The sequence below is a fragment of the Epargyreus clarus genome, unplaced genomic scaffold (genome assembly GCF_041222505.1).
Source record: "Epargyreus clarus isolate Ecla_fem2 unplaced genomic scaffold, WU_Ecla_fem_2.2 ptg000031l, whole genome shotgun sequence".
In the NCBI taxonomy this organism is placed as follows: Eukaryota; Metazoa; Arthropoda; class Insecta; order Lepidoptera; family Hesperiidae; genus Epargyreus; species Epargyreus clarus.
Genome location: NW_027332236.1, coordinates 3758046 through 3769775, shown reverse-complemented (window position 1 = coordinate 3769775; position 11730 = coordinate 3758046). Strand labels below are relative to the sequence as shown.

General features: G+C 39.9%; 1 protein-coding gene across 11 annotated transcripts in view; it reads right to left on the bottom strand.

The window, feature by feature from the left end:
- Positions 1–1365: 1365 nt before the first annotated feature.
- The window catches only part of PMCA (plasma membrane calcium-transporting ATPase 3), a 218925-nt gene continuing 208560 nt past the window's right edge, over positions 1366–11730 (bottom strand). For 6 of the 11 annotated variants that reach the window (XM_073089662.1, XM_073089668.1, XM_073089665.1 and 3 more), the window contains 2 exons: positions 5443–5511; positions 1366–3380 (listed from right to left, as the gene is read on the bottom strand). In XM_073089662.1, coding sequence (XP_072945763.1) covers positions 3168–3380; positions 5443–5511 — 282 coding nt within the window. In that variant the 3' untranslated portion in view covers positions 1366–3167. Of the gene's footprint in view, positions 3381–5393; positions 5512–9012; positions 11524–11730 lie in introns of those variants that run through there. The other 5 variants (XM_073089670.1, XM_073089671.1, XM_073089669.1 and 2 more) reach the window with 4 other exon arrangements.

Here is an 11730-nt window from a genome sequence, read left to right as displayed (position 1 = left end):
TAATGGTTGTGGTAGTGTCACGTGTTTCGTTGCTTTTTTTTTAATTTTTCATAATTTTAATTTCAATCATTTATTAATTTTTATGAATTAATTTATCTCATATTGCTTCAAAAGTATTAGCGGGTTTATGTCACACGAGCTATAAAATAGTATACGATACTTGTGACATAAGATTAAGTAGCCTATTGTCTGCACGGCGTTTAGCACCCTCGCTGCGCTCGGGCGCTAACTTCACGCCGTGCAAAAATAGGCTACTTTGGCCACGCGTATCGTAATGTACTATTTTGCCCTAAATTAAAAATTAAAGTGATTTTTTTTCCATTTTTTTTTATTTCATTCATTGAAAACGCTTTTACAGCGCTCCAAAGTTGAAAAAACGCGCCTACAAATTCTGCCTTTACGAGTTGGTTAATGGATGAAACGTTTTTTTTATATCAAATTAAATATGTCAAAAAGTATATTGCAAATGGGTTGACTAAAACAGTCCAGAATATGATTATTTTTTTTTTGTTCACTTTTAATTAGGTGCGCGGGCTCTTGCGCGACCCAAGTGATTTACAATTCTAGTTAACTTTTTGGTTTTTTACGCTAGCAAGTGTAAATTTCTGGTAGCTTCCTGATTCCTTAGTCCCCCTCGCTTTGAACATTATTTCGGTATTCGAACACATAGCACCCGTTGAAAATGATTACTATTATGTATCATTTGCATAAATCGTAAATACTTGATATAGGACCAAAATTAAAATGGTCTTTTGTCAGCTTCTTTTCCATTAGCTTTCTAAGCTAAGCTCGAAAACCCAAACACTCATCTCTCGCTAAACAATTTATGAATGAAGTGAATAATAGGAACTTTTACATTTATAGTATAAATATTGCCAAGTTATAATAAAGTGTGCAATAAGGAATATTCTATCTATCTACGTAGACTCAGTATTTGAACATTTGAGTGTAAGTTTTTTTTAGATAAGCCAAAGTTTTAAACTGTGTATGACAAAAGTAGTTAAATTCTATTCAATTGATGCAATGGAAATAAATCAATATTCAGTCATTATGAAATGGTCAATGCTGTTCATCTATAATCAACGGAAATGGGATAGAAGGATCACAAATGAGTTCTTGTAGAATCCCGAGTCTACAAGTGGGTTCATAATATGAATTCCTGGTATAAATAAGGTAGAAAGTAGTATTGCGGTGGTGATGCCGCAGTCTGACAAAACAACATCAGTTTTATTTTCAACGTATTTTTATTTCTTGGTATAAATAAGATACAGTTAACAGTTCTCACTTTATTCAGTATACACATAACAGATACCAGTTGAACACTTTAGCTTTCGATAATAAAGGGTTGTAAATGAAACTGCAAAGTAAAAACAATAAAATAGATTTCATTTATTGTGAGACGAAAAATACAACAATGGGACTTATCACCTAAGATGGTTAGTGGCAGACTGTTAAAACAATTTATTGTTAGGTACTGTTACGTCACAGTACGCTCCTAATTTATGTCTTTCATCGGGAAACACTGGCACGTAACGAATATCAACCAAAATATAGCAATATAATACACAAACGATACCATGACCTCTCTAATTCACTGAAACCGTAACTAATATATTAATCTTTAAACATGTGAAGTTTCAATAGTTTTCATTTTTTTAACTAAGTTTTTTTTAAAAAGGCTTTATTGATTCGAAGCTAATACTCGATTACTTACAAGATTGTTTAATAGTCGGGCGGCGGCGTCGGCGCGGCCGCCGCTCCAAACAAAACGTAACAACTCTCAATACCGCTACTATGAAACGTTCTATACAAAATTGAACAATGCCGATTCGCTAAATCGTTTGATTCATTATTATTATTTATTACTAAAACAAGTGGGCGGCGAGCGGTCGGCCGCTCCGGTGCGAATCTCAGTACGACTCGTCACTAAGTCCATTAAGTACATGTCTTACTTTATAAGTTGAAAATGCCACTGCTGCGATCCTACGTCGCCTATGTCCGTGCCGGCGGCGCCCCGCGGCCGCCCGCCCCGCGACATGTGCGACATGCGCGGCGACACATGTGCGACATGCGCGGCGACACATGTGCGACATGTGCGGCGCCACATGTGCGACAGGCGCGGCGCCACATGTGACGCGCGGGATAGTTGCTGCGTACTACTGGCGCGGGCGAGCTAACCGCGGCGCGACCGCCTCGCTATTGCTCGTAGAGAAAAAAATCCGAAATCAATTCGTTACATCGTAGACTATATTTTGTTTAATAAACTTGAAGTATTTATCAATAATCAATAAGTACATTATAATAATTGAATAATTAGTATTTGTTTCGTAAGAGACTAGCATTACAAATAAATACCTTCAGCTATACAATTTAATGTTTATTTCTATTTAAACATTTTGAAGATGTTTAAAGTGGACTACGTCGGTTTTTACACAAGAAGGCGCTCCTCGGTTCTTGTATAGAAACTTTTTCGGTTGATGCGTCTACGCTTCGAGATATGACTTACATGTATACTTAGATTTAGGGGAAAAGGTCGTAAAAACAAAAAAGTTATTGAAATTTATAACAAACACCTTAACTAATAGTTCAATAATTTAGTTTAAGTATATAAGGCGCTGGCGGGCGGGGGCGCGCGGCCGCTAATATCACTCGGCGTACAAACGATGATGCTGCGCTACAAATGAAACAACTTTATACAAAAGGATGAGTCGCGGACCGCGCGTGCCCGCCCCTCGCCGGCGCTCCACAACATGTCTTTGACAAAAGCAATATAAAACATTTCATTCCGTGTAAGAGATGACACGATTCTATGCGAAAATTTTTATTTTTATTTTCAAAAAACACACGCCCATTCGCTCGTCAATGCGCTTAAATCTAAAATTAATAATTAGACAATATTTTTTATTTGTTCAACAGACGCGCGCGACTCGACGCGACGCGTATAATAATAAAATATTTTCAAAACAATCGAATAATTAAACACACTAGTTAACAATAACTCATGTTCAAGTACACCGGCGGCCGAGCGGCCGGCGGACGGCCGCGCCGCGACCGCGCGTTCGGAACTAATACGTGACAATCCTCGTTTAAAAAATATGTATTTATACACGATCGTCGGCGTCGATACAAACGGAGCGTCGGCGGCGAGGCGGCGGGCGTCCGCGGCGTTACACGGCGGTCTCGGTGTGCGAGTGGCTGGACAGCCGCTCCACGTCCAGGTCGTGCGGCGCCAGCTGCTCGCGCGGCTCGTACTCCACGCTGGACGAGTGCGAGTAGCGCTTGGACAGCGCCGTCTGCTTGCGCAGCGCCTCCGCCAGCGCCGCGTCGGCCAGCGAGCCGCGCGAGTCCAGCCCCTGCCGGAACGCGTTCACCACGCGGATCTGCGCGCGGCCGGCCGTCAGTGCGGGCCCGCGCTGGCCGCCCCTGCCCGCCCGCACTCGGTGTGCGTTGGTAGTGTTCAGCGATTTATCAAGAATGTTTCAACAAACATTTTACCAGAAAACTAATATTCCATTTCAAAAATTTGCTTTATGTACCTGATCAATCGCTACACCGGGGCGGGGGCGAGATAATCACGTAACCGCAGACACGGTCGTGGGTTCCAATGCCACAATTTTGTGAACAAAACAGTGCCAATAGTGTGCGCGTGAGTGGATGTTATATTATCTCGCCGTATGGACGCCCTCCTGGTTCGCATCGAAGCGATTTTACACAGGAGGGCGTCGCATATTAACAGGAGGCAGCCAGAGCGAGTCGGTTGTCAGCGATCATAGATCACTCCTTCTAATTCATCACTCTTGTGGCAAAACAAATCGACCATGGAGGAAATGTATTCAACGATAAGACTTAGAAATTTGCACGAGGCGCATAGAGACAAGCAGATTTGTTTGGCCACGGAAATCTCGAGGGTGCTGAAGCAGAAGGAGGCGTCGTCACATGTGATAAATATACACTTGTCAAAATGAACATAAATATAAGCACACCGAGCCATTAGAAAAGAGGCGAGAAAGCGGTAGGTAATTCAAAATTCCAGTCACAGATATCGTTATCGTTCGCAGCGGGGGTCCCGCGCGCATGCCATGCAGTGATACATCGAAACTAGTCCTCGTCACTCGTCTCTGAATACAGACATCTCTGACCGTGCCGGTGTGGGCCCGTCGGCGGCTCATGCGTCTGTGACTGCATTTGGACATTGACCTGCTCTATGTGGGCTACTCGCGAAGCGCTATCTGCCGACATACGCTAACGAAGCAACAACGATCGCCTTATCCGGTAGTCGATGTCCGATCATCAAAGCGAGGTACAAGCTTACTTGACCCTAGTACCGAGGCGAGCCGGCTCGCACCGCAGCGGTGGCCACGACCTCCGATCACCTTAAGCTCGTTAGTATCGATCTAAAAGCTATTGATTCTCAAAAGATGGGGGTTATTTTGATGGTGTCGAAATCCCTGGCGTAATGGAGCTTGCGGTGGAACCCCACGGATAACGGTTCGAAAGTGAGTGCAGATGTGAGGCAAAATAATATATACAACGCTACGATGTCGTCCGCAAGTATGATGTGTGATGCCAACATAAAATTACAGCGGACTAATGTCGCTATGTACCATAGCAACTAACTAGGATCGCTATTGATAGTTAGGTATTCGATTTACATAATTTAGAAGGATCTAATGTCTAATTACAATTTTACTGCGAGCTGCTTCTAATCAGGCTTTCTAAGATGAGGGTTCGGATATGGAACACGTGAAATGAATTATCTAATCTTATGTCATTTAAAATTACTATCATTTCTAATTCTAATTTTCAGAAAATTGATACTAACAAAGTATTTATTTAGTACGTCTTTTATAAAGACTTAAACGCAAATTATCACACTCATCATTTCTTACCATAAAAAGTTAAAGTTATGAAAAAATCACCTTTCTTGTTTTCATTAATTTTGGCTTGTCATTGGTCGGTTTTAGATAAATTGACATAAGCCAAAAATAAAATTGACCTATCACTTGTATCACGGAAACTTATTGAAGCGATGATAAAACTCACCAAACCTTATTTGTGTAGCGACTGAAAACCGTACAATGACACTTTAATGAACGGGCGTTTACGACAACACATAGGAATCAATAAAACATCGAGACAAGCACAACGACATGAAAAACATAGCGCATGCCTCAGACGTGCGAGGTGTCAAGCATGCAAGCACACTGACCGATTAATTTCAAACAAGAAAACATACAAGGAAACATTTACCTATACAATTATATACACAACACGACAAGGGAGTGAAACTAAAGGGTCAGCGTCCGACGAAAACGGGAAAGTTAGAACGTATAACAGTTGTAAGTATAGAGTACAGTAATTACAGTAGAACAAAACTGCAAGGACAACGTAAAATATAACAAACAGATTTAATGAGAGAGCAGGCTTTGGTTTAAATCTTACAGCTTGATCGGTGGATGTCTTGCTGTAGGGCACCGGAATCAAGCGTTCTTGTAACTCTCCACCTATGACCTTCCGTGTGCAATGGGGATTCATGGAAAAGAAAATAAAAACAAGAATATGAAGTAAGAGTAACACGACACGAAGAAGGGTGCCCCTGACGGAGACAGACTCGCGAGCTGCCCCCAACGCTATCCCACATTACACATTATATATACACATTTTATATCAATCCAATTTCTTCAATACATTATCATTTTTATAGATTTACAGATTTTGTTCGGGTGTACCTAGCTTTGAAATAGACGCTAATGAAATCCTAAAAATGTAACATTTGTTCCATAATCATTTGACAAATGGTCCCTATTACAAAGTGTAAAATGAATTAGATTTTATTAACAAAAGTAATGATGAAAATTATGTTTTCATTAAACAAGATTAAATTTAATTTGAGTTATTTTAGATTAAAATGAGATTGTTATTTTGAAAATTTGAAAATTAGCTGTAGAATAGCGTTGGTCGAGCAGTGAGGGGTTCTGCAGTGTTGAAGGTATTAGGGATAGTCGAAGCAAGTGCGCCTCGCGAAGCATGGATAGATCTTAGAAAGAAGACAAATAAAAGATAGAGTAACATAAAATACGTAACGCGGGGTCCTCCTAGTCTTAAAAAGCACATTCATGAATTGTGCACTTAAAACTATCGTAATTACATATTCCATCCAGGGCTCCGATACACTATGAACGTGAACAGTAAAAATAAATCAAAAAAAAAAATTACAAATTAAAAAAAAAACATCGATCGTTTGTACACGCTACTCGAGTCGAGTCCGAAGCGTACACACATCGAAACTCGTGATCCTCGTAAATACACCATGTGCGTGTGTGTGTGTGTGTGTCCTCCGCACAGCGGGACCGTGTGTCCGTCGTATCTCATGCCATACGAACTAGTCAAGCACATTTATATTTTGAACGTAGTTGCTCACATACCAGATACGTAGTCGGAAATCTAATATCTAGGACAGAAGCGCTATTTACAGTGGCTACATTGGCGTCTAGGATATATTTTGTGGGGGCTATTCCTATAGAAAACGTGCTGATTACGTCTATTTTTAAGCATGACTTAAATCTATACATCAGAATTTTAGTGTTAGAGCGTGAAATTTTATTAAGACTGACAACATCGTTGAAAATTACCCAAAATTCTTGCAACCTTTTGATAACACTTGATAAATTTTCACGCTTTAATTTTACTACAATAAAATGCCGTGACTCATCCATGCTAGCCGGTGAAGCTACTGTACATGGTAATGAGTGAAAGCTGGAAGCGTTTCTAACATCGATACGACCGTACGACAAACATGGCCACTTCGGGCCGCCATAAAACATTTGACATCGACACAAACATCTCTCAGTTCAATTACCTTATAGTGCGTCGCTCCGGTACGGTTGTTTGAAATAAAAGTTACTTTGGAGTATAGGTACTTTATTACTAAATTTATATAGGACAAGAAGCGTCAGTTGACAACAGACAGTATTTCATACCAACAGCTGTTTAGCAAATCATGCTTCCATTTTTTTCTGTTAATTTGTGTTTTTTTCTATCTAGTTCATACTACCGCGGTGATCTACTGTAAGCATATCATCGAAAAAGTATTTCCATAGCCTATCACTTGGTATACACCAAAACACGTTTTAACTTGTTATATATTAGTTTTAGAATATATCTTTAAACTATACCTTAAAACCTACAGCAGGCAATGAGTAACTCACTAAACGTAGTGCATTCAATGATGATTTTAGGAATCATTATAATAATATAAACGCTAGTTGTAAATAACATAGAAATTTAAATATCGATATATCTCACGTTACGCTCAAGGATATTTAAATTTGCTTGCAAAAGATAGAAGGTTGGGTAAAAGAAAAGAAAAGAAATGATAAGAAGTAAGGTTGGAAGACCAGTAGTAAGAAGTATAGAGTAGTGTTAAGTGTGAGTGTGCTATATTAGTCTATAAGAAAACAAAGTTATTGGTCTTTAACTAAAACATGCATTTACTGACATCCAGACTCGACTACATTGTAACTTTAATCATTTTCATGCAAAAGTTCTACTGTAAAATTTAAAGCAAAAATAAAAGGGATTGGGTACATCAGAAAAACTACTCATAAGACTAATAGAAAGACGACAGTAAACTCTACGACATAGAGTATAGTTCAACAGTAACTAAGAAACAAAACTAATACAACATCTAGCATTCGATACAAAACAAGAAACAAGCAAATTTAAATATCTTCCTTAAAACGTTTAAAAGCACTCGATAGCACAAATTTGTGACTTTTTTTATAAAAAATGGCACATTCATTATAGTAATATATCATCTTTATAAAATTTTTACTTCGCACAACACACAACAACGTTACAACTATAAAAGAGAGAGACAAAAGATTTTTTTTCGATTATTTACAGAAAGAAAAACAACTCTCGTCGGTAAAAAAATAAATGAACGTGAAAACGGCTCTTTTATCTCAATTATAAAAAGAATATCGTCACGACATATAGCTATAATATTCAATCTAAAAGTGGTGCACCATAATTACATTAAACACTAGAATATATTTTGCATCGTCTAATATATCTCTTACGCTAATACTTCCAAACAAGTCTTACGCTATCTACTACATACACTTCGAGATTCTGAAAATGCTTTTTTATTTAAGTAGTTATTAGGATACGTTAGTAAAAGATTTTAGAATTTTTTAAATAGTTTCGTTAGTATAGATTTTAAATGGCAGTATTTAACACATAAAGGCGATTTAAGTGAAGCTGTCTCTATACGTCGCTCCTATAATAATTACGCACTATTGTGGCTATAAGTGTGGCGGTTGTCCGTATTGTTTTAATGTTGTTTTAGTCATCGCTCTGATGCGATACGGGGCTGAGCGCCGGCAGGGAGCTCCCGCCGCTTTGCACGCTGATCCTCCGGTGCTCGGCCAAATAATTATTGACAAAAATCCTTCGGCCGGCCAATATGTCCGCCTTTTGCTGGAAAACAACATCACCGCACTGTCAGCCGCGTGCGCGGGCGCCGCGAGCGTAACCAAACTGCTCGGTGTTGCCAATACCAAACTTTACAACATTGCCAGTGTTCCAAAACCAAATTTGCTTTTGGGCTCAGAGAAACGTTACCGTTTCTAAATAAATCAAATAAAAATAATTAAAAATTAAATACATAAAAATAATATATTGTGAATATTTTTTGGTTTTAGAACACGGAAGCTACGTGTGTGTTATTAGATTTTAGTAGAAATTTAGTAAAAAGATTTCGACAGCAGTTTCGTTACTAGCCAAGTGCCTATCGTTAACTAAGGTAAGGGGGCATTCACACTAGTAGGGTCGGGGCAATCGAGGGCATCCAGTAGCAAGTACAAAATATATAAAAAGAAATAATAAATGGGAAAATTACCGTGTGAAAAGCTACTACTACGCAGAAAGTTGAAAAAATCCGGTATGTGAGCTACATCGCGGCGAATGCGAGTGTGCGGTTATTTGAGGTACAATAAAATGAAATATCGGTACAATCTAAATAAATACTTTTATTAAAATGAGTTTCTTTAATCAAACTGGTCGCTTATAATGCCGGTTAAGTATGTTTCATTTAACATTAATGTATTCGTTACAAGTAACTCAAAAATAAGTTAAAGATAATGAAATCAACTTATAAAATAAGTACTTACACAACCGAGTCAACGATAAAAAAATAAAATGAAAAGAAAAAAAAAAGAATATAATCTAAAAGCATTTTTTAAATTTCAAAATCATAAACTAGGTTAGGTACTTAATTCTCTAGTTTTGGTGTAATAGTGGAGATAATATAATATATATTTTATGCGCTTTTATCATTTTTGTATTGCTGCTTACAAACTAAGTTAGAAGTTTGGTAGTTTTAGTGGTATGAATTATACATATATGTAGCTTCGTTCGACATCGAAAACAAACTCATTACGGTATTAATTACAATAATAAACTCAATTAATCATTAGACCGTTCACTGAGACTCCGATAATACGAGACAGTTAATAACATAATTGCTTCTTGCATAATAAAAAATAATATTACCAGGAAATCTACGTACCAAACATCTAATAATTAAAAAAAAATACAATTGTGCATACTCACAGACATCTGTATACATGCAAAACGCTGTAACATAAGCATGATCACACTTTAAATGCGAAGCGAAAGTAATTAAAAAAGGGGTACAAAAAGAAAAACAATATTTGTACCAAAAAAAAAAGATTAATAACATCTCTTCAATAGATACTCTGTACTTACAATCTAAGTGCGTCGGCCGCCATTTTGTGTTACAGCACACAAAATGGCCGCGCGTCAGTGTACACCTGTCGGTGTGCGTCATTACATAGTACGTCGGACCGTTCGGCGGCGGTCACGTGACTCGGTACCGAGTGTACGGTCGTTTATCCACCGCACCGTTACCGAGCCGATACCGAGAACGAGATTTATTTCGGGCCGATTTCAATACGTCGTGACGGCGATAGTTTGTCCACCGCGACCGATATCGGTAGTTTATTTTGTTCGATCGATATCGGCGTGTGATAGTGTATGGACAAGTTCCAACGTGTTTTATTGTTGTTCCGACAAAAAGTCGGTGTCGATCTAGCGGTCACGCCGATCTACTCGATAAGGTAGGGACGTGTTATGGACAAGCGGCTAGTAAATGTATACGCTACTTCGGCGCCGTCATTATTTATCGGTATCGGCTCGGTGCCGGTGGCGGTGGACAAGCGACGCACCGCGTGCAGACGGCGCCATGCACTAGTTCCGGCCGCTACGGCACTGGTACCTACGTGAGAGCTCCGGCGGCGCTCGCCGCGCCGCGCTCCGCCTACGCTCAGACCTACACTTACCGTTAACATCTGAAATAGAGCGGTTTCGCTAAAAACTGGGCGGCCCCCACCATAACTATGCGTGTCAAAGAAAATGCTATGGAATTTGCTTCAAAATGTTTTAATTGATCGTTAAATATTCTCTCACTATCGTAACATTCGCATAACCAAGTCGTTTGTAGCGCTCTTATGTCCTATGTGTTGTCAACGTACTTAATTTTAGGAAATGTTCAGATATAGCTATTAATACAATCTATAGGTAGCATCGTCGATACAAGATTTCAGCTATTATAATCGTAGAATATAATTGTATCTCAGTTATTATGTAAGAAACGGGTATAAGTGGTCCCAAAATTGACTATGAAACGAAACACGAAAGCTACCGAGCGGTATCGGCTCGCTTAGCAGTAGACAATTCCATAACAACTACTTACATACAAGCTAGTGAGATTTGAAAAATTTTAAAAGTATCATTTATCTCAGTAAAATCTTTAAAGTTAACAATTACACTTTTACCTTTATTTTATTTATTAAAAGAGTTTCTATATAACAGCTATACAAAATATCACTGCTCCGATATACATATAAAGAGACGTTCGAGGAAAAAATGTACCTTATTTACAAACATGTTTGTCTCGAGTTAGCAGTGTTCGTCGAATTTGTGAACGAGTGACAGACTGATTCACGGAAAAGACTAACTACGTAAATAGGTCCCGAGGTGCGGATATGCGCGATCGTCGAATACTTAATTTACGTTCAAACATTTCGTGTGAACGAGTCGATTACCGCGAATCGGATACGTACAAGGGCGCGACAACAGGCACAATTCGGTATAGGAGCCCACTACCGGCTTCTAGCTGCCGCAACGCATTATTGCTATCGTCTACCTAACTCAACGCTTAACAAAAAAAAAAAAAAAAATCTTAACGCACTAACGTACGACGCGGGTCGGCTAAGTACATCGGGAAACAAAAGTCGGAACGTAAAACGTTAAGTGTCCGGGTGCGTCGTCGGTTCGGGCTCAGAATATGGTGGTTTCGGTGCGGGGCGCGTCGTCGTCGATGTAGGCGAGGTCCGGCGGCGGCGCGCGCAGCCGCGAGCGCAGGCCGGCCGCCGAGTGCGCCGACAGCCGCTCCTCCAGGTCCTCCAGCGTCGACTTGAACGCGCGCACCACGCGCAGCTGCAACCAACGGAACCGTCGCCCGACCTGCTACACCCCGCCCCGCGCCCGAGCCGCCGCGTACTGAGTGTGGTGTGGATGTTCTCTGACCGTCTGTATCCCGGACGTGTCGTGTGCGTAGCATGCGAGCGGACCTTGCTAGGGGGTGCCGACTAGGGACGAATTCGGGCCTCGACGGGAACGCTAGATGACATCACAAAGCGGGTG